The sequence below is a fragment of the Sphaeramia orbicularis genome, chromosome 3 (genome assembly GCF_902148855.1).
Source record: "Sphaeramia orbicularis chromosome 3, fSphaOr1.1, whole genome shotgun sequence".
Lineage (NCBI taxonomy): Eukaryota > Metazoa > Chordata > Actinopteri > Kurtiformes > Apogonidae > Sphaeramia > Sphaeramia orbicularis.
In genome coordinates, this window is record NC_043959.1 from 50061906 (window position 1) to 50086718 (window position 24813).

At 36.7% G+C, this 24813-nt stretch overlaps 2 protein-coding genes across 3 annotated transcripts in view; both read right to left on the reverse strand.

Moving 5' to 3' along the window:
- tub (TUB bipartite transcription factor) overlaps positions 1–11583 on the reverse strand; it is a 67732-nt gene extending 56149 nt beyond the window's left edge. For both annotated transcript variants that reach the window (XM_030121638.1, XM_030121630.1), the window contains exon 1: positions 11474–11583. In XM_030121638.1, coding sequence (XP_029977498.1) covers positions 11474–11529 — 56 coding nt within the window. In that variant the 5' untranslated portion in view covers positions 11530–11583. The remainder of the gene's footprint in view (positions 1–11473) is intronic.
- Positions 11584–12855: 1272 nt separating this feature from the next.
- Positions 12856–24813, reverse strand: part of rras2 (RAS related 2) — a 34427-nt gene continuing 22469 nt past the window's right edge. Inside the window, exons 2-6 of the mRNA XM_030121680.1 lie at positions 19185–19272; positions 18914–19016; positions 16743–16851; positions 15680–15798; positions 12856–14864 (exon numbers count right to left, since the gene is read on the reverse strand). Coding sequence (XP_029977540.1) covers positions 14777–14864; positions 15680–15798; positions 16743–16851; positions 18914–19016; positions 19185–19272 — 507 coding nt within the window. The 3' untranslated portion in view covers positions 12856–14776. The remainder of the gene's footprint in view (positions 14865–15679; positions 15799–16742; positions 16852–18913; positions 19017–19184; positions 19273–24813) is intronic.

Here is a 24813-nt window from a genome sequence, read left to right on the forward strand (position 1 = left end):
ATGTGTTTTCTAAATTTTGACACCAAATACAGAAATCACTTGTTGACACTCAGATATCAGCATTTTAAGCCTCATAGACCAAAATTGTCTACTGCTGTAAAATGTTTAATAACTTCTGAACCACTAATCCTATCAACACATGTAAATAATTGAAGTAAAATGCAGTTTATTAGCTTTTCTTCAGCATCAGATATGTCTTATTTGGATGTTCAGAGGCTATGTAGTAAACGTGGGAATAAAACCCATGTAGTTTGACAAATGACGGTGGTTGTAAGCATCGTAAACATTGATTTCACTTTCCGTTAATGATGTATTTAGTTGAAAAAAGTCACTTTCTGATATAATAACCTTTGAATTTAATCTGGGCTTTTATTAACATCTACACAGTCAGTAAATTAAATAAAGGAAACTACCTGATTTTCACAGAAAAATGCAAAATGTAGTGGATTATATTAAAATAAACAGGGATAAATTACTAAGGACAGGTTAAATGTAGAAGAAAAGATGGTTCTGGGTCTTTAAGGGTTAAAGCCCATGTTCTCTAACTGACAACTGTTCTATTTTGCTGAGCAGGTCTTCAGTGATTAATGCTAATGACTACTACATTGACTACGTTTATGTGCACACCATTGTTCCGTTTTTTCCCTAAAATTAAAAAAAGATAATATTCCTAATATTCTGAATAAACTGTTTACTTGGCCAATGAAACTGACTGTTCCTCTAACAGTCCTATTTAAATGCAGGATACCCCATTAAACATAGTGGGTTTTTGCGGGGGGGGTTTCATAGTTTTCCACCAGTGGCAGATGCTCTACTGTGTAAACTCCTTTTGTTCCTTGAGGCAACTTCTGGAAAAGGTCAGTTTTCGATATTTGCTCAAACCTGTTGATATTCTCTGTCCTAATGTTTAACAGTAGGTGTGTTTCTCTGCACAACCACATTTGTTAAGTTTTCTATGAAACATCCGTGTCTACCAGAGAAGATCTTAGTTTTTACTCCAGCTGACCATAAACAGAGGCTTTGTGTCACAATCTGAAGAAAATCTGAAAGCGCTGTATACACACCCTCAGAGTAATATCAACATATCCCATATGTCTCAACTGGAAAATGCTCAATTTGAAAAAAAAAACAAAAACAAAAAACATCATTAGGGATATCCAAGCAGAGTCTGCAGTTCACATGGGTCCTCAAAATATCATCAAATTTGGAAATAATAGTGGTTTATTACTGTGCATGTATTCATACGCATTGTTTAAATATGTGTCAAGTTAGGAAAGATTATGTACTGAGCAAAAATATAAACGCACCATGTACAGTATTTGTGTAACTCGAGACGCACAGCCCAAAATGAGCTCACAATGTCTTATAATCGTAAAACATGGTCAATTCTCTTGACTTATAAACAAACTTTGTGTCCATCTCAGGGAGTGAGCACTTGCTCAGTGGTCTGGCTCAATGGTTTCCAACATTTTTGGCTCATGACCCCATTTTAACATTACAAATTTCTGGCAACCCTAGACGTTCAAAACTGAGACGTTTTTTTTGCTAAAATTAATTTGTTTTTGATCATGTAATAGTTGCCAATACTATGTCGCAAATAAATGTTAATTTTAGACAACATTTAGTCTATATAATGTATATTATTATGGCTGGAGGCAGAAAAGCCAGGCGTAGATTATAGCAAAGTGAGAATTTTATTTTCCTTGGTCAGGATATGTACAGTCAGTCCAGCTTGGATTTACAAGGCTGACAATTAATACTGAACAAACAATAACTCAAACTATGAATTATGAAAGAGCTGCAGCATCTGAAACTGACCACAATGAACATTTGAAAGATAAACAGAACCACAGTGCTTCAGTTTCAGCTTCACAGTTTGTCATGTCTTTTATGTATTGTGATTGTTTCTCTCAACTCACCATATATTTTTTATTAGTAAGTTTTTGGGTTTTTTTTATCAGTTATCAGAAATTTCAGGTAACCCTCTTTGAATTCCAGGTGACCCAACGAGGGGTTCCCAAGCCCAAGGTTGAAAAACACTGGTCTAGTGATTCCACCCACAACACAGGTGTAGCATGTCCAGATGCTGTTCAACAGCATTAACAGTATTCAGGCCCTCCTCATACTGGGGACAATAAAAGGACACCTCAAAATGTCACATTTCCTCAGATGTCACCATGGCACAGATGTCACAAATCATACGGGTTCCAGATAATATCCCATAGCTCTGTGTGGCTCTCAAAGAGGAGTGGAATAACATTCCACAATTGACAATATTGTCAACTCAATGAGAAGACGATGTGTTGCTCTACGGGAAGCCAATGGTGGACACATGAGATACAGAGTTGTGATTTCTTTCAACCGGCCCCCACCGTGTCCACAGAAATGTCCCTGAATGCCAGACGCCACTATCATGTTCTAACAGACAGTAATCTGTACCACACTGATCAACAGAATAAACAGTGTGCGATTTCATATATTGTGCAACACCTATTGCTATTAAAAAGTTAAAGTGTCACATGGTGCGTTTATATTTTTGCTCAGTAGTTATCATGTGAAATTTGGAGAGAAAGTGGATGACAAAATGACATGAGCTCTATGGTTCACCATAAGAGAAATATGTCGTACTCCTAAACTCAGAGGCATGCTAGTGAATTTTGATGGATTAAGACTGGTATCATAAAAAGATGCTCATAGAGACTTTTAACTCATGGGTATAAATCATCTCAATATTTAGCATTTGCTAACAGCTGTAAGCACAAACAAGGACATATCTAAATGTCTCAAGTCCTTGTTTTCCAACCTGCTTTTCTTTCTGTGGTTACTACAGAAACAGACAGTGACTAAGCTATGAACTGAATAATAGCATTGACGCAGCACAAAGCTTGAAGAACCGAGGTGTCAGAAGCTAAGATGTGGCAGACCACTCTAAACAATAAGGACTGAGACACAGCATGTTTTCATCCAGGTAATTATGCTGAAAAGGTCAACCAGTCCACATGCATGTTGAATCAGTGCTATTATGTAAAAGATAAACCCAGCTTTGACTTGTGGCCTTGTCCTTTATGCAATGACATTCTTTCAGAATCCCTGAATGCTTCATTTATCATTCAACCCCCTTCCCATCTTTCTTTGAGGAACAATATTTCTATACTTTTGACACCTTTATTGACAAACTGCTGATCCATACCTATCTCTGCTCCTGAAGGACTAGACTTTTGTTGACTGATGCTTTTGGGCCAAACTGTGCTTATAATTACCTGTTATAATCCCCTGTTTCAAACCACATTTTTATTTCATTATTTCACCCATAAAGACCCAGTCCTACTTTTATGTCAGTTCCCTAATGGATTTGTTTCTCTATTTGACATTCCTTAAAGGATTTATCTCCATTTATTGTGATATTATCCTCTGTATTTTGCATTTTTTCAGTGAAAGTCATGTATTTTCCTATATTTAACTGACTGATCATGTAGATGTTCATAAAAACTCAGATTAAAGTTCAGGGTTATTGTATCAGAAACAAAGAAAACTGAAGAAAAAGTGACTTTTTCAGTAAAAATCTATCATTAACTGAACATAAACTCAGTGTCTCCATCTACTGCCATTGATCCAACTCTATGGGTTTTACTGGTGAATCAATGTTGTAGAAGATGACGGTGTTTCCATGTTCCCTTCGGAGCTTCTGAACATCCAAATGAGTCATATCTGATGACCATGAAAAGATGACAAACTGTATTTTACACTAATTGACTAACGGATTGATATGATTATTGGATCAGAAGTTAACATTTAAACATTTTACAACAGTAGATGATTTGGATTTTCAGTGGCTGTTGGGGTCTTTATGGGTTCATCTCAGTGTGTTGCAGCATGAATGTGAGATGACAAATAAATAAGGTTCCATTCATGCTGTCTGTACAGTGAAATAATAGCACTGTTTTTATTTAAGTTTGCCTTTTCAATACTACACTAGCTTTTTATTTATTTGGAGGGAATATATAATTTCACCAAGACTACAGTACATCGACTGGTGATGACAAAGCTCAGTCACGTTTTTGAAGAGGCTCTTTCAACAGGCAGACGTTCTGACACTGCACACACTGACACGTCAGCTGCTCTGCTGTACTGAACTCCACATACACTGAAGTCTGCTTTTCCAGTCTCTTTGTGACTGTAGAGACCCAAAGCCACGAATCCAAAATATATGCATCTATAATTTAGCCTACATGGCACACATACATAATGGACAGCATAAATAAATATAGGGAAGTAGACTCAACATTAAACTTTATATTTTAAATAAGAATAATTTGGCTTTAGCTCTGTATAGTCTGTAATCTGGATATTGCTGATTTCTCAATACAATGGCATAAAGTTACCCATTAAATTGGAAAACTTTTGTTTTCAGACATATTCCTCCTTTCATTCCTTTTTATACTCATCAGTAATCACCTTTGTCCAGGTACAATGATTACATACTGAGTCCCAGTTACACTTTATTTATCACAAATAAATCACATTATCACAATTATTTCATGAGAAGAGGTCAAAATATTTTATTCCAACTTTACATATGGAACATCCTCTCTAATATTCTCTGTTTTCTCCCTCTAGTTGCCAGTGCTCAGCATGTCGTGGGCCGTCTGGTTTTTGGCCACACCTTTTGGGTGTGGCTTTAAAAAGGGCTACCTGAGCAGGTGTTCTCTCTGCCTGATTAACTGCTCCTCCTGCTGACCACGGTCAACAGTCAGTACAGTTTGGATTTTGTTTGTTGCACATGTTCTACGGATTTGGTGAAATAAACCACATTTTCTTTGTTTCAGAAAGTAGCTGCTGTTATCTCATGTTGCATTCTGTGAGCCAGGTTTGTAATGACGGGCCACAGTGGTGTGGATGGTAACACTATGGTTAAAAGCAAAATATTTTTACCAAACCTGTTGAGATAACAAAGCACTCCTCTGTTCTCTGTATCTTTGTATTTTTAATTTATTCTTTTTTTTTTTTTTTTTTTTTTTTTGCCTCTTTTTAGCTTCACTTTAAAACAAATGCCACCAGTTGTGGATTTCTATTTCAGGAAACCAGTTGACATTCAATGTAGTACCACATTAACTTTTTAGAAATTAGAATCTTTACAAAAAATTAGAACATTCTTTCATTTCCAGCAGGTTTTAGTGTTTCTTTACAGTACTGATTCTCATTTGTCCTTGTCTAAATAATACAGTATGTTAGATAACTACATTGATTTTAGTCCTGTGGATCCTCAGTTTACAAGGACATATTTTAGTCTAACACAGGACAATTAGCAAGGCACTAGTATTGGCTTGACATTATTCCCTTTGAGCATTGTCTTTTTCTCTCTTTTCCACACCTCACAACCCTTTTCTTTTATCACCTACCATTTAGTCGAAGCAGGTTATGACCCTGTTCTGACATGAACCAACTGTTCAGTGGTTCCTGTTGACATGTATTTATTTTATTAGACAGAACTCTGAAAAAGCATTTGGATTTAGTCATGTTTCAGTGATTTTTAACCTCCTGAGATGCAGGAAAGTAGGAGTTTCTGCTTTTTGCATTAAATTGTCTTAGGTGAGAATTATTAATGAGACAGTTTTTTTTCATTTTTATTCATTTTTTATGGACTTTTTGTCAACTGTGAAACTCTTGTCTGCAATAGAGGACAAAAATGTCCTGCTGGGTCTTGGGCAGATAATACACTGTGAAGTTTTTGGCTGATATAGAATAGAACTCCTTTATTGCATGTACCACACAATAAAATTTCAAGTCTCATTAAGACAGGAACTGAATCTCACACAAACACACTAAAAAAATCACACAGGTGCACGACATCAAGGTGAAATGAGCTAAAATGGATATAAAGTGGCATTTAAGATGTAAAAGCATTAATGAAAAGGTGGATAAAAATATGTCCTTCATAACTTCTCTTACTATAAAACACAGATTAATCTTTGTAAAATTAGCAGTTACATGTACGTACGTTAGAAGGTTGAGATGTGGATGGAAACCCTGCACTGACAAGAGTGTATCAGAAAAGTAATATATACAGTATATTATGAGACAGTGGTGACCAGCTCTGATTTATTGCCTTTAACACCATTTGTCACACCGCCGGGAGTCAGCCAGTGTTTGTGAAATATGAATGACACAGCAGCGGCAGTGGGTTTATAAAAACAGCATGACTTTAAACTAACACTGTCACTATGTGTTCAGAGACCTAAAACAAAGATAGATTTTCTTATATTTATTTAGATCCAATGGGCAACTGACGTCTGTTCATCAGTGGTCATGGATTCCCCCTGAGCTACAGCAAAATCACATCGAATGAGAGAGAAAATTGCTTTTTCCCACTGATATTTCGCATTATGCCATGAAACATAGTATGAAAAAAATACTGATAGCACATAAGGAAACCAAGTTCACATTCATCAACTTCCACTTGATTTAAATGGTAAATATTTGTCTTTAATAGAGAGATGGTAGGAATGAAATCAATGGTTGATTAGTTCATTATATATTTTATATATATTATACACATAGATAAAATATGTACGTTATATATGCTTTTTTCATTTTGCTCTATCTGATTAGTTTATACACAGTGTAAATAAGGTTACATAAACAAACCTTGGTGTTTAATTCTTCACAACCAATGCCACAGAGCTCTTTTCTCTCTGAATTGTATCTTGTCAGCCCACCTTGGCCACCCATCTCTAGGATACACTGTTTACTGAGTGGGTGTCAGGACACAGAGTACATACTCTAGGTCCAAGTACTAACGGTCTCAATCATGAATTACACAGCCTACAAAACAAAGCTGCCATTCAGACCACAAACTACAGTGTGATGTTAAGCTCAGCACCATGCTCCAAAACATCGAGCATGACGATTGTTTCTGCTGCTCTTAATGTTATAAAACCACCTAATGTTATCATTTATTTATCGACCATCAGTTTAAATAAATCATCCTGATGGAGTTGACAGCCAATCAATATCTGTTCTGTATGATCACTAAAACAACAAATGAAACTTACTTGCTAATTGCTCTGCTTGGCATAACCAACATTATATCATTGGCAGGTAGCCTCACTCAGCATCCAACTCTATCTTATTTTAAGAATATGGAAATTAAACCTTTACCTGGGGGCATTTCATTGGTGTTTTAAGTTCATTACCATACAATCTCAAGTGATGCTGCCTGTTCAGACACATCAATCAAATACTAGATTTTACTCGTGGAGTTTGCTTGCAGAACTGACCCCAGTTGTACATTCATTTGACACTTTACATGACCTCTGCTTCATGAAAAATGTATTATTGATATTACTTTTTCTTATCTCTGCATGGTGAGATAATACATCCAGCAGAGAAGAACAGATGGTGCTTGTACGCAGTGAATGCATCAACGAGATACAACTTTGCAATTGCATTCTGCTCCTTAGGAGTCTAACCATGTCTCTACGGACATCATGCTTTTAGAAGGACTGATAATAATACTGATAATACATTTTTAGAGCAGTTTAGGCTTGACTTGTGAAAAACGCAACAGTAACAGCACTACTGTTATGCACTTTGAGTATGTGTTCATAGAAAAGTGCAATTTAAATGTAATCCATTATTATCCTGACTTCCAAAGGGGAGGCAGGGGGTATTGTGTTTGGTTCGGTTTGTGTGTTTGTTTATTTAACACTCTAGCAGTAAAACTATTGGTTGAATTCATACCAGATTGGGTTTATACATTGCCAGTGACCCAGAATAGATCCCATTACATTTTGTGAACAGTAGGTCAAAGTTCAAATTTTTTATGAATTTTTAAACTCTTCACATTTACTTACAATGAGCGAAATATGCGCGAGAGGTGGGGTTTGTTGTGCCTGGCACCACTTGTTATTTATTATCATTATGTGCATGCATCACACTGAGGTTTTATTACAAAATATTAGGCTTAATGCTTTAAACACAGGATTTTTTTTTCCTCTGTATTTTGACTATACATAACTATTCTTGTTCAGGTTTATTCAAACTGTGTTTTGGTGTTATCCAAAGGTCTACATGTCCTGTGTTTGCAAGAAAAGACCTCAGTAACCAGTAACATGACTTCTTAGTGTTATTTCCATTGATTTTGACTGTGAGGAGGAATTACCCATTTATTTTAACAACAGTCTAACTGAACTATCCTCCTGTGTGACTGTCAATTTGTCAGGTCAGTTCATTAGCAGAGACTCCTTACTGCATGCAGAAAAAAACGATTTGCTTATTTTTCAGTTCAAAAGGCTCTATTTGCTAAAACTATAACTTCCTAAAGAGCAATAGCGCTGTATGAACACTGTAATTATATCATTATCCACTGAAATCAAGTGAAAGCTTTCTTTTAATGCACAAGATCCTGGTACCACAGGCAGTAAAAAATGTTTGTTGTGAGATATATAAGAGGCTTTGAGACCACAAGGCCTGACAACAGTCTCTTGGGATGTCCAAGCACAGAAGCAGAATACCAATTATACAGTCAGAGCCAATGTGTACAGTCTCAGCAGGTCAAAAAAACCTCTGCTTTACCTCTGGTGATCAACATCACACCAGTACTGTCCTCCAAATCATTAAGGCTGCTAATAGAATGTATATTTTGATATGTTTAAGCCAGAAATGATTCATGAAACAGGAGTGCAAACTTGGCCCATGTATCTAAACATTTCAGTTTGACCTGATATCATCAATACTGACTCACATGAACAAACTTGCAGCGTGTTGGCACCATGTTGATGCTGGGGTTTTTTTTGCTTTCACAACCCAACCATTTAATCTGACTCATCCACACTTATGTCTGACATGATGTTGATGACATTTGTGGCATAAAAAAAGAACAGAGAATTGTTTTAATTTTCGAGCACACTTATTATGAAATGCAAATATGGGACAGGCCACGATGCAGGAAACAATCTTCACCCAGACTGATAAGTAGTGTCAAGATCCTTCTTTTTCATTATGTATGCAATCTGTTTTTACACGCCTGGTTGCATTTGTATTGTATTGTATAATGTTAGGTGAGGTCTATTTTTGTATGTGTTTTTTTCTCTTTGAATGTGTGAGTGTCTGTAATAGATGTGAATAGGCTTTTATGTTGTTTACATTGTGAATGTATTTCCCTGTTGAAAAGCCCAACAAAGGATGGGATTTGCAGAGTAGTCTTTGTGCATGAACATCAGATATTTTATATGTCCACTATGTTTCGCTGCATTGTCCCTGATAAATAAAGGAATAAATAAAATATTAATGTCAGGTATTTGCAACTTTGTTCTGTAGTGACAATGTGTTAGGATAGATAGATAGATAGATAGATAGATAGATAGATAGATAGATAGATAGATAGATAGATAGATAGATAGATAGATAGATAGATAGATAGATAGATAGATAGATAGATAGATAGATAGATAGATAGATAGATAGTAGGGATGGAATGATTACCAGTATAATGATAAGCCGCGGTAAAATTGCCAACAGTTAGTCTGACCATTTGAATTCTAATTATCATGATAACCATGTTTGATTACCGCACTTTTCCGAAGAAAACACTTATGCAAAGATATGCTTTTATGTCAAATATTTGAGTATAGTTTGAATTTATTACAATTTAGATTTTATATACCTAATATTTGGAACCAATATTCACTTTTAAAGTCTTTGAAATGGTTCGTTAAGCATCTGTGTGTTATTTATGCAATAAATTATAGACATTTTTCAAATCAGATTTTACATATATTTTTGTGTTTTCTGGCGTTTTATGTTGATTTAGTAGGTTAAAGTGAAAAAATAATAGGCAGATGATATAGATGAAGTTGTACTGAAAAAAAAAAAAAAAAAACATACCAAACATGGGTATAGTAAACATTTCTTTATATAGTATATAAAGGTAAAATCAAAAGTATTAAAAAACAGCCAAAATAAACTCCGACCCCTAAGTGTTAATACTTTTTTTTTTTTCAAAATACAACTTGGTTAAATTATTTCAGTGTGTATATAGGTACTTTTTGAACATTTTGAGCACAATTTCAACAATACCGCGATAGTAATGATAATTGTGATAATTTTGGTCTCAATAACTGTGATATGAAATTTTCATTCAATTTTCTACTCTGACAATGTTTAAGTCAAGGCTCAAAACGGTTTTGTACAACTGTGCATAGAATAACTGAAAGAGTTCTATCTGCACTCTTCTCTTTTACTTTATTTTAATTGATTATTATTTATGTTTGATTGATTATGTTTTAATTGCAATTGTGTGTTTTTAACTGGTCTCTTTTCCATTTTTGTAAAGCACTGTGAGTTGCCCTGTGTATGAATTGTGTTATACAAATAAATTTGAAAAAGTAAAGTAAAAATAAGTAAGTAAAAATGTGAAAAAGAAAAAGACATATCTAAAAAATATGTATACAGAAATAACAGCAGCAACAATTCTGTTGGGTTTCTGTAGAATTGACTTAGAGTCTGGTTTTGACCAACTCTATATATAAAATGTCAAGAGATAACTTTCTTGTGATCTGGCGCTATATAAATAAAATTTGATTGATTGAGTGATTTAATTGGTTTTCCCCTGTAAGTCGCTTTGGAAAAAAGCGTCTGCCAAATGCGTAAACATAAACATAAACATAAACAATTACAGCAATAGATAGATAGATAGATAGATAGATAGATAGATAGATAGATAGATAGATAGATAGATAGATAGATAGATAGATAGATAGATAGATAGATAGATTCTTTTTATTGTCATTGAAAATAAATACAACAAATTTTAAAGCACAAGGTAAAAACGGGACCCATAAAAAAAGTGTAAGAACAATAAATACTGAAAGATAAATTATTCCATTCATACTCCACACCCACACTACACATAAACATGCAAAACTAAAAGGTAGTGCCTAAAAATATCTAATGCTGTAGTCTCTATGCATGAATATCAGATATTCTATATGTCCACTATGTTTCACTGCATTGTCCCTGATAAATAAATGAATAAATAAAGTATTAATATGTCAGGTATTTGCAACTTTGTACTGTAGTAACAATGTGGTAGTATAGATAGATAGATAGATAGATAGATAGATAGATAGATAGATAGATAGATAGATAGATAGATAGATAGATAACATCAAGTCTCATTCATCTCCTATGGGAATGTTTTGATGATGATGATGATGTTCAGAGGCTGCAGGAGCTGTGTAGATGTGTAAATAAACCACAAACACAGAGTAAACCGAGCATCTCATCCTCATCCTCATCATCCTCATCTTCTTCATCATCTCAGCCAAACAAACGCCTGTCTCGTCCACAGATCCGCTTCACCTGACAGCTGATTCCCGGTGTTTCCATCAGTAAACTGTCGGTCTATAACATGACCAGACGGACATGTACCAAATGTTTGGAGCGCACACTTGTGTGCTGGAGCTGTGCTTACCTGTCATAACTCCATCTACTGTAAGACATGCTCCTGTTGCTGCTCACTCCCTCCATATCCTCCCTCCCCCGCGCGCACTGGACACAACTGGACTCGACTGGACCGGATGATGAGATGGCAAAAAAAAAAATAAAAATAAAAATAAATAAATAAAAATAAAGAAAGATAGAAAAAACCAGAGCCGTAAACGTACACTCTCTGCTTTCGCACTAACGTGAATTGTCGTGGAGTGGATGTGCAGAGGAGCCGATCGGAGCCAGACTCTCTCCTTATGGGTGATACCACATATATACACAGAGAAGGGGGGTTGGGGGGGTGGTGATGGGGGGGTGCGCGAGCTGACAGCCCACGGTGCACGCGCGGATGCTGATTTATTTCCCAAACCCTTTCCATGCTGATTAATTTCACTGGACACATTCCACTAGTAACAACCCCCCACCACCACCACCAGCACCTAAGATCAATACCCCGTGAGTGATTTCCCCTTGGTCAAACAGGCCTTAGCTGTGATTTGTAGATGCTTTTTATTGCCTTATCATGACTACCGCCAATAGCAACCACTGAACCTTTGCACTCAGCTGATGATCAATGCACACAGGCATGTAGGCAGCAGTATACTGGAATACACTCTGGAACACTGACATCCTTTAGGCTTTGTTTGTTTAATGCAATCTGGATCAGATCAAGAAGAATGAATGAATTTAGAAATGAAAATATAAAGGTGTCTGTGATTCTAGTGTAATTTAGGGATGATCTGGGTTGAGTCCTGTAGTAGATCTTGCAGGTCATTGTGGCTGTTTGTATGTCCATGCTTTCAGTTTTACTCACGGCTGGTTCAGACATTGTTGATGCTCCTTTGTACTGAAATGTGCATGTATGTGATTCATCAGTGTGAGGTAATAAATAACTTTCTTGATTCAGGTTTGTAGCGTGTAAACATCCGGAAGAAGACAGAAATGCACATTCATTAAAGCCACCCCAGACAAATGAATAAAAACTAAGTCTTTCATATATTTTTAAGGTTTTGCGTGAAGAAATGGAGCAACACTTCTTTAATAATGAACCAGAGGTTTGTGTGAAGTTCTGAGGGAATCCTTGTGAATAAAATACACTTTATATATAATATAGTTCATAAAACACTTTAAAAAAATAAATAAAATAAACAAATTGAAAATGTTATGTAAAACCTGAACCCATATGCCCAATATTTCCTAGTAAGTGCTAAAGGTTTGCAGAGATCATTCACAAATCTGATAAAACTCATTATCTCAGAAATGAAAAAAGATTTTTTACACAATTCCTGTTCTGTCAAATTCATCATGTCACACTAGAGACAGTGTGATACTTGTATTTTTTATTTAAAAGAAAAATTCTTTACCCAGTCTGGCTCAATGACAGTTTTTATTTTAGCACCAAAAAAGCTAAACACAGGGCAAAAGACACTGATATGGAAGAAATGAAAATAACATTATGATTTGAATGTACACTAGGATTTCCAACAGGATGGGGCATGGTGATATTTCAAATATCAGTGATGATAATCATTAATTTGTGTGGTTTAAAGCTCTTTTGTAAAGACCAGTATCATTTCCAAAACCCTCTCCAACCTAACGTGGTGTTTTACACTCTGAGCTGGAGGTCACTCCTAAATATAAACAGATTCTCCATTACGAAGCCTCAGTAAGAAAAAACATTCTTGGACACATCTTAGCGAAGAATCCAATTTTGCAAATTTGGGCCAACAGTCATCTTTAGTTTAAAATAATCAAGAGAATTAAATATTCCTCTTTACATATATACACAGCTATGCTGTGAATGTGTATTCACTTATAAACATATAAAAATACTTGTCAACTAGTTTTATAAGAAAATAATGTATAAAAGTAGAGTAGAAACATTTAATCAAGTCCATACTTCCATCATCTGATTTTTCTTGTTGTTTATATTACAGGATGATGATATGAAAAACAAACTGCAGTACTTCATTAGTATGCCCGAACAGAAGTACAGGAGGGGAAAGGGAAGGCAGAACAGTACTTTGTGTCTGTGGTGACGATAACTCCACAGGTGGCAGGTCTGATGAGTTCACGTTCCATTGGTGGTTGTCCTTGTTTTCCGACTGACAAATCAATAAGGAAGAAGTTTTGTAACAGAATAACTCAAGGACAAAAACAAATACACTGATTGGAATGTTATTACAGTTACTTGATTTGTACTGTAGACAAAATGTTAGACAGAAAAGTTATGTTACATTGGAATGACCTGGACTGAAACGAGCTCTGATTTGCAACAAATGGATGTGTAAGCAGTACTAGTCAAAACATGAGTATAGAGCATACAGTGTTCAGTGTTTCAATTTGAAAACACACTAGTTATCAAAGCTACACAACGTGTCACCGATGGTTTTGTCCCTATTGTGTAGAAATCAGACACAACAAACGGTGTCCACTTATGACTGAACCGCTTCCATCAGGGAGAGAAACCAGACAAGTTTGCTACTTCAGTACACTGAGGAGACGGTATAGGATATGGATCCTACATTCTATAAGACTTTTGAAAAAATCAAATACAGTAGACACTACATATTTGGTAATTGAGATGAGAAGCAGAAACCACAGACAAAGAACAGAATCCACTGCAGAATGCCAGAAAAGGTCTATCGATGTAGCTTTAAGGGCTGTCTAGGCATTATGTTTCTATATACATACTTATATATTCACTTTCATATATGTAAAACCAAAGTCAACCTCACACACTGTACTGTGGTGATTTAATAGGTCATTAGAAATACACTTTGAAAATCACAACAAATGTCACATATGTACAGTAGCAGATTAGCACATGGGAGTAAAGATGGATATGGCACAACATACACAAAGCTTCATTAGATAATCTCTCTGCTCTGGTCAGACACTGGAAACTAAAGAAACATTAACATTCTGGATATATAGTTTTCATTCAATCTCGGTAGCAAGTACAAATGTCACTACAAGGCAAGAGAAGTCCTTCAGAGTACAAAACATTAATTTATCAGGCTGATTTAGAAGGCAATGTTTAGTGTTGGGACTCTCTCGTGTGAATTAGATTACGGCTGAAGGTAGAGTGGTGTTAAATTTGGCATTGTCAGTTGTCCATAGTGATGTCCTGGGGACAGCCGTTCCTCATCAGAGGATCTCAGAAAAAGCTGTCTGGAGTCATGCACGTGGAGAAGGCAGCGGTCAGTCATCCACTGAGGATGTGATGTCAGGCAGAGTGGGTGGGGTGGTAGAGAGTAGCTGCATGAGTTACAGTGATAAGGCCGACTCAGACGATTACACAATGGCAGCCGCTCTTGTCTTTCTCTTTTCTTGTTGGTTCTGGCGACGGAGGACATTCCTGTTCTTGAAATTTCCTGGGAGTTGGACGACATGGAAATCATGAGGGTGCACAGTCTGATGACTTTTACAATCACAGAAATACAACAAGTAGAATTTATAATAGCATGATTCCTTTTACATATACATCCATGTAGATTACGGATGTCTATAAGGGTGTTTTGTTTTTAATTTTTATTCTGTTACCTAAATTATCATTACTATTAGATTGTGACTATTATCTGTTGCTGACTGTTGTTTGTTATGTTCTGTATGACAAAATGATAAATAACTAATAAAAACTAATTGTCAAAAAAATTTCATTTTTATTTGGTTTAGGCAGTTATCACCTTTCACTGCTTTTTGCATTGTATTTTTTTTACCCTGGCAGATAATGCAAGAGGATCTAGGTCTATGCATCTGTCTAACATAATTTTATTTCCAGTCCCTAACTTAGAAACCATTCAATATTTTTTCACTAAACTTGCTAAAACTGATGAGTTGAAGCAGTGCTTTTTGCCATTTGCCTGTTGAACATCTATCTTGTTGATTTGCTATTGCTCATTTAAAACTGTTGTTTCATTTAGCTTTTCCATAGACTTCCACATTGTTGACTGATTCATTGTTTTCAAAACTGACTTGACTCCTCTGCTGTCGATGGGCTACAATCACTGAAACTAACATCGATAGCAGGCAACATTTTCCAGTTTTGTGTTGGTTATAGAAATGTACCATCCTCTAATGACTCTTGTTTACAGATTCTTGCACCCTTTGAAAATGCAGATTCAAGTCATTAGCAAACATCGAACACACTAGAGACAGTATTTCAGAGATCTCATTACAAAGCACCAACCTGATTACTCTAACCAGCTCGTGGAAAGCCTGGTCTACGTTCATACGGATTTTGGCTGAGGCCTCCATATATGTAACCTTCAATTGTCTAGCCAGCTGCTGGCCCTCTTCCTGGGATACCTGAGGAAACGGAGAGGAAATACAACTGTAAATTGATGAAACATATAAATTCAGATTTATCACTACAGCATTTTTACAGAACATGTGCTTAGGCAACAGTATCACCACCTTCTGGCAAACATGAGAAATGCTCGACTGGTTTTGAAATGCTGAGTTATGTTATGTCTTGCAATTTACATATATTCACAGATTATTTTCTAAATATCATATACATTCATCAATGGAGTTCTGTGGCTGACTGCTATAGCAAAATTAACTTATATGTAAATATATCATGTCTTACCTGTTAAGTATTCTGGTTCTATGATAAAATGATAAATGAGATTTATATTCACATTTATAAAACTGATTATATTCCATGTGTGCAACTTACACTCACTCATGGAATATTCCTATGATATTGTGTTACTTAAGCTTTGAATGATAAAATGTTTAAGCTGGTCCTTTCAAACCACATAGATATATAAGCAAATTATCACTATAATTTATTATGCTTTGAAAAGTAATGTCCCTAAGATGAATTAAAAAAATAAGTAATGAATCGACACAGGCTTATGCCACATGAAGCTTCAAATACTGAACAATGGTTTTAGTGGATAAACCCATGTGAGTCTGTAAGGCTCTAATTCACCATAAGGGGGTGGTGTAGATTCACCAGAGGAAGTGAGGAGCAACTGCATACCAACAGCCAGAAAATTCATCATTTCAATACACTCTCTCTTTTCTCCATCCATCCTCCTCTCCTGACACCATGATTCCTTTAGCGTCTCTTTTATTCACTCACTCGCTTCCTGTTTCTTAACAGCAAGCTGCAGCTGCAACGCTTGCTTCAACTTTCAAGTATGCAAATATGAGTTTCCAGACTGGTTGATTTTATCTCATCAGATGATCAGCAGGGTTGGCAGTCGTTTTGAGAACCTTATCTACGCATCCATCGCACTTACTTGTCTTTGTAGTTCCAGATCTGCTTTATTTCCTACTAGGATCATGGGAAATTCATCTCTGTCTTTCACTCGGAGAATTTGTCTTTGGAATTTGTAGATTTCTTCAAAGCTGTAAAACATACCACATGGTGTTATATGGTTTTTACTGCACCAGCATATTACATAATGTTGTTACATTTTGGTGCACACTTTCATCTAAATACACATCAGACCTCATAGTAATGCTGCTAAATGAATTCAACCACCCACACACAGACACAAACAAATACAGACACTGGTCACCCAGGAGTTGTGGTCTGTGACTGAAGGGACAGATAGTGTCACTACACTATTACTGTATTGCACACACATTTAACGTATTTGTCTTTGGCCCTGCTCGGTGCACATACCTAACAGTTGTCCCCTATAATGAAAATGCCATGCACCCTTTTTCAACTCAAAAAGCAAATAAAACTGTCAGTCTGAAAAAAAAGAGGCAGAAGGCAACCACAAACCCACAACAGCACTCCAGCCACTGGCCCATAGACAGCTTGCTGAGCGTATAGTAAATCTGGAAAGACTTGACTAATATAAATGGAGGAAGGAAAGACTGTTTACAACATAAACATTGGGAGGGGGCTGTGGGTGGGGGCAGAGGAAAGCAGCTCAGAGCACTGCCGGGCAGGGACACAAAGACAGGGAGAATGGGGTGTGACAGACTGACTACACTTTATAGAGTAACATGACGACTACTTGCAAGGTGACTTTGGCTCAAACACATTTCCTTTAGACAAATAAAGCCATCGTTTTACCTTTCCCTTTTTTCCTTGAGGCTTTAAGTTGGATTTAGTTTGGATTTCCGTTTGTACATGTGCATGTATAATACATTGTTGTCTAGATGGGAGCTTCAGTACATGATGTTTAAGAGTACATGATGTTCAAGGCTGTTCAGAGACCCATTTTTTTCTACAGCTTAAGCCAGAGGTGTCAAATTCATTTTAATTCAGGGTCCACATTCAGCCCAGTATGATCTGAAGTGGGTCAGGCAAATAAAATAATTAAAATGAAAAAAGTCAAATTACTTTGTGAAAATGTTTAGATCTACAAAGTTCCCTTAAAATGTGAAAAACATAAACAACCTGAAATGTCTTAATATACTGTAAATAATTGCCATTTTTTACAATATTTTGCCTCGGCTTCTCATTGATACAAGTATATTACTACTGAGAGATCACAGTGGATCTATGTTTATGTTTATGTTTACGCATTTGGCAGACGCTTTTTTCCAAAGCGACTTACAGGGGAAAAAGGATCTACAAATACACAAACCATTTAATAGGCAGATAATTGTTATAATTGCACTGACTTCTCTTAAAACATTTCAGGTTGTTCATCTTTGTTCAGGTTATTCACATTTTTTGTGAAAGGATAGTTTTTAAATGTAAACATTTTCATGTAATTTTACTTTTTTACACTAAAATAAAGAGAAAAATATGGAGTTATCATTATTTATAGGTTATTATGACAGTATTTTACTGGTATGACCCACTTCAGATTATATAGGTCTAAATGAGTGTTAAAATCTCCTGTGTAATTTTGCATTTCACTAACTCATCCCACAGGCTGGATTGGACTCTTTGTCGGGCCGATTTTGGCCCACGGGCCATATGTTTACCACCTGTGGCTTTAGCATTGCAACAAACAGAAACCTCATTTTTGGGTTTGAGAAGGTGTTTACTAGTATGGAAAATAGTTATAGATAGACAGTTTACAGTCTTACCATGGGGGCTTAAAAAGCTGTAAAATTCTGAACAAGCTGCATTAAATGAATCATAACATATGCTTACATTATCCCTCAAAGTTGTTAAAATGTTTCAAAAATGCTACTAGAATATAGGCTTTAAATAGAAAACTGAAGTACATAAGTGAATTCAAGAGAACAAGATGAGGGAGGAAGTGTTAAGAACAAAAGAAAACGACATCAATAACAACAGCAGAAGAATCCGGAAGTAGGAACAGCAACAAGTGAGAGTATCGGTGCAAGATTTATGGTTTTAGTAGAGTGAGAGGCAGAGGAGGGGAGAAAGAGAGCACGCAATTGTGAACAGTAAACAGAGATGTGCAAACAGAAAAGCAGACGGAGATCTGAGCATGTAGTTGTGACTTTGCACATGACAAGAACTGTCACTCACCTTCCTCTGTCAGTGACTGAGAAGACAAGCAGGAAGCCCTCCCCTGTCCTCATGTATTGTTCTCGCATGGCTCCAAACTCTTCCTGTCCAGCCGTGTCTAAGACTAGAACGTACATACACACACAAAATAACTTGCAGCAAAATAGACGCTTCTTTTGCAACCCAATCCTTGAGTGCAATATATTGCTATGAAAGCATGCAAACAGTCCTGTGTGTCTTGGTGTGAGTGAGTATTTACTCTGGTGGTGTTTGTTCAGTGAAGTGCACTTACTGTCAAGCCTCGCCGCTCTTTCGTCAATCACACATTGCTTAGTATAGGAGTCTTCAATCGTGGGGTCATAGTCGGTGACAAAGTATGACTGCAGGAGAGAAAGGAAAGGACAAAACACAGATAGAGTTAAGAGCATGTCTGGGATCTGCATGTCATGTCAACAGGAGACAGGTGTGACTGCAATCCACTAGGGTCTAAATGAGTGGGTATAGGCCGGTAAATCAACACTAGTAGGACTTAAATGGAAAATATTAGCTCAAAAATGAACCCAAGTTGATTCATTATTTTGAGTCTGATCTCCAGTGATTCAGATTTATTAGTTTGACGTCCATGCTTTAACCCACCAAGACCAAGAACATCATCTTGCGTGTTGTTTTTTGTCACCTGCCTAGGGACTACAGATGCAAATTAGCATTTTCGCTATAATCCATCATATTTACATTTGACGTTCTTCAATACAGACGTTCATTAATGTGCATTGTCAATACAAAATAAACAAAAATGGCTAAAATGTTTTTTTTTTAAACCATATCCTGCCCATATTGTTTAAAAAAATCAGGTAAAATGGAGTTTCTCACCTTGCCAGTGATAACACATACATCATATTTGCACATTCAGAAACTTCAGAGGGAAGGTGTTCAAACCCTAATATTCTGCAGAATTGATTCATCATAATTTCTTAATTTCATCCAATGAATTCCTCTGCCTCGTTTAGGAAAATGTTAGCTACAGTTATTGCTGTTGTTATATACAGTTATGGTGTTATATACAGTCTGAGTCATCCACATATAACGTTCTAAATAGGTCTTTTTTTTTTTTTTTTTTAACTCCCTACAGGTTCAATGAAACACAGTATTTTCACAGCAGTTGAAATCATGTTTGGTACACATGCCCCTTCTCAAACTAAGCAAGTGTAAAATTGTAACATTAAATGAACCAGATGAATCTTGACATTGTCCTGAATTAAATTATATTTGACACCTGATATTATAGAATAGAAAAACTAACTAAAATAAGTAAAGTATGGGTCAGACACAACAGCTGTCCTGCGTCTCTGAAGGTTAAATAAGGTCAAAAGTCTGTCAATTCTCAGTAAAGTCAAATCTCTTGTTCCATATTAGCCTTCAAAAATCCACTATCGGTCGACCTCCAGCCACGTCATGTGCTTGTGTTTTTGGTTAAAACAGCCCAGAGCGCCTACATGACCTCTACCTCTATTACCACACTGTGCTACCATACAACTACTGCTTATGTTTATGCTTGTGAAAGTTTTCACACTAATCACACATTTACGTTTGCTCAGTTACAACATTCATCTAGTCGTTCCGGAAGGCCAATCTGGTGTCCTGGCAACTCAGACTGGAAGGGTGGGGCCAAGGGGGCAGGGAACCAGGATGAGGAGGGGGAGGAGTCATGCATTTTTTACATTTTTCCCATGTTTTGTAGTTCTCGCTCTCCTCGGAGACTAGTTAAGTGGTGACAGCTGAAGGGAGTGCTCAGGGAATGTCAAACCAACACCCTAAAACACAGACCGATCAGAGGGACATTAAAATCTTGACAAGATTCCTTGTCACTCCAACAACAGGCCAAATAAAACTTTACAGCTACTGTTGTGTTGCTCCAAACAGCCTCTGTGTTATTTGGTGTTATTTAGCAGCCACAGATAGTAGATGTTACAAGTTTGACTGTCAGCAAGATGTAAAAAGCAGATTTGGATGACAAACATGCAAACTACATAATTCTGACTACAGTGTATATTCTGATTTAATCAGAAATATGACCACAATACAGAGGTTACATGTAAGCATTACCGAATTGATATGGGCAAATCAGACGTTTATCATTCTCATAGTCTAATTCTACATTTGTTAATTCCTTCATGATGGCTTTTTAATTCTCTTCACAACAGCTTTTCTACCTGCAGCTCTGTACTCTTTCAGGAGATGCAGGATATCTTTCCCAGTCACACTCTGTCACTCTGTAGCTCACAAGTATGCTTTCCCATGTCACATTCATTCACCACTGTTCAATAATTCATCACTGTGTATCACTGCACTGCCCATGTGCCTTCAGATGGGCAGAAAGAGACAGAAACAGAGGAACAGAAAAAAAAAAAGCTGCGTTGTGTTCTTCGTCCCTCCCACCACCACTCTTCTAGCTGGAGCTTCAGCACGTGACCTCAGCTTCCCGTCAACCTCTTATTCCTATTCTGTCAACCACGGGCAACCGCAACGAGCGCCGCACTCCCCCAGCTATTCCTCCCCTCCCTATACATGCATGGGTAACGTAGCTGTTCTCTGCTCTGGCTGAGCTGATTCTCTCAGAGCTGTTTGCAGTGATAGATGAGGCTGTTTTGCAGTGCCAGCAGCATCAGAGCCAGCACTAACAGGGCTGGAGCTTGGCCCGGCTGGGTTTCAGCCGGGTAGAGCTATGGCCTAGGTGAAGGAGTGCAACATGACTCAGGACCGCTTCCAATAAGTATATGACATAAGCCAGTCTGAGTGTGTCTGGTAATTTGACCTATAAATCCTTATATTAGGTCATGACTTCATCAGATGTGACAGCATCATAATAACTGGGGATATATGAGGCTTGTGGGGCTGCCACTGCAGAAACATCGTAAAGTCAGCACCTGGTCCACCACCTGGGTTTAGGTCTAGGAATCAAACCATAATAAGTTAATTCCTGAACTAAATTTGCCCAGACTTAAAGAAAAAGGTGGTTTTACTCCTCAAAGTATGATTCACGTGCGTTTGACTTGAAAACACTCACTCCTAAATGGCCTCCTCTCTGAATTATCAAAGTGCAGAACAAGTAACTGAGTCATTTACAGCTAAGTGTCCTGCAGCAAGTTCACAAATCTGAGATAAATTACTATTTAAATAGAGCCAAGTTGCAAATCATAATAGCTTTGCATAAAGCAAGAAATGATGGATCCACTTAAGGAACCACTAGGCCAGTGCTGACATGACCACCACTGAGAGTGTGTGTATTTATGCTGTAAATTTGCGCTGTAGTGAGCACCATGGACTATCACCTCTGTACAACAGCAGTCAATTCAAGTTAAAGTTTATTCAAAGTAAACTATCAAACCGAGGTGGCTCTACACCTTTGCAATAAAAAGAAATGCAGTGGACACTCTATAGTAAAAACAAAAATGATGGGTTATTAAACCAACATAAAGCAAAATGGAACAGCAACAGAGAAATCCGAAGGTCTGCAGAGCTAAGCAGCAGCATATTTCAGATGTTGGTGGCAAGGGAGGTCAGGCCACACTCAGTCCCGGTCAGCTCTGCAGGAAGGAAACTCCACCTCTGCTCCAGGGCAGCTGGCCCGGGCCGAGCCTTTGGGTGGTGATGATGTCACAGATGACATGTTTCCCCACCCCGCCCACCAACCAAAGTCCAAAGCTGTCACTCAGTTTCCCTCCAGCATTCCAACTATACATCCCAGCCCTCCACCCACCCACCCACTGCACATGCACACTCACCAGGAAAACATTAGAGGCCTGTTTTCAGCTTGAAAACAGGGCTGGGAGATGATTCTCAGCTGCTGCACAGCATTTTGTATTCTGATGCTGTATCAGGCTTAAAGTAGCACTCAAAAAAGAAACTAATCAAACTTTTTAAATTTTAGCCTTGAATGGCAACAAAAAAATAATAAATCAAACAATCAGAACATCCTTCTGTTCGGTGATGAGGACCATTAAATATTTAACATTTTTACTCAATAAATCACTGGAATGATTCACTCATTGTCAAAATATCTGTTGATTTTCAATAAGTGAACTGGAAAAAGCTGACATAAACATGATAAATCACAAAAAATGTCTGTGTTGCATTCTAAAGTAGGCCTTGAACACACTACCATGAAAAAAGATGCAATGATTAATAGCTTCATTAATGAATTAGTTTGTGAATGATTTATATGCAATTAATCACTAATTTGATAATTAATTATTTGGCATTTCTGTATTTTTAAAGTTCTGCATTTTTTTTTTAGTAATATTGATATTCCAAACTCTCAACAACTGGGTGAAGTTACATACCAGAGCACACTACCAAAACCACCCACAAACCAACACTGTGTATCCACAGATTGTATCACTCACTAAATAGAGTATAAAGCTCATTGGTAACACCCATCTGTATTATGGTATCATTAAGTTTTCTATTCCTTGGGGTCAATTTGACCCCATTCCGCTGCCTTTGTCTATGGGATGTGGATGTGGAGGGCAGCAGAAGGGTTAAACTAAAACTCATAGATGGTTATTTCGACAGTTGGTCAAAATAACACTGTGTCTTATAATCTTCATGTGCTTCATCAGCTGATAGTTTACATTATAGCTCTGTTAGCATAGCTCTGTTTTTAGACACAAAACAGTAAAACCACAAATCTGTTTTCTGTACAGTTTGTGTTGTTAATATCTGCACTAAAGATCTGGGTCGGAACTGTCACAGTTTAGCCTGAACTGTGAATCAACAAATGGCAAATTTAGCAGAGATAATCACATCATATACTAACTTTATACCTTCATAAGCTTCATAACCAAACTCCTTTGTGTAGAAAGAACTGTGATTTCAGCATCAAATTTCATTCTTATTTACAGCTTTGTCCAGTGGTGAAAACAACAACAGTGTCTCTAAATTTTTATCATTTTGTCACTTCCTTTGACTCTAAAAGTTATTTCTTAGTGGTTCTCATCCCATCTGGTCACTCTCTGACTTTCTAACAATTATTCACCATGGGAGACTGACAGTGACTCACTACTCCCTCTAGTGGTCACATAAATCCCCCAGACCATCTGTTATATATGTATTTAGCTCGTATCTCTACAATCCAATGCATTGGCATCTTTGGTATAACTTCATAGCTATTTATTCTAAGCACTCATTGATAATTTTAGGTAGTGTTTTTAATATTTAAAGTAGAAATGCTACATATAGGCCCTTTAAGGGTAAAAACATTAAAATGTTCTGATTCCAGATTCTGAATTTTAAACATTTTTGAGTATTTTTGGATTATGGACCAAAAAAACACATCTGAGAAAAACATGTTTTGCTTTGGGAAACACTAATTGATATTTTGGTGACACTTTGAAGCCTTAAATTGGCACTTTACTTTTGTGCACTTAAAAAAAAAACCCACATTTTTGCTATTTATGTGTAGTATTTTAAGGGGGGGGGGGGTATTATTGTTATTAGTATTTTATTATTATTTTACTAAATGCTGCTGACAACGGGACCTGAGTACAGTGTTTCATTTCTGTATATTCTGTATACTGGGATGACAAATAAATTTTGAATCTTGACTTTCTAGGCAAAATCTATAATTTCATAAAATAATCAATAAACCAATTGACCATGAAAATAATTGTTGCAGCTCTGAAGATCCCATCAATTGATGTGTTTTTAGTGAACAAATTGCAGACCAAATGTGGCATCAGATCAAGAGGCCCTGCAGGTGTATTTGTTAAACGCCAACTAATGCAAATGTGTTTATGAACATTTTCTATACATTTAATTTAAGAAACTGCTCATTTTTTCATTAACTGTTCTTTAGTTGAGACATAAAGCAATAAATGCTGTCTGTTTGAACTGCAGTTTGCCTGCCTCAAGCAAAGCAAGAA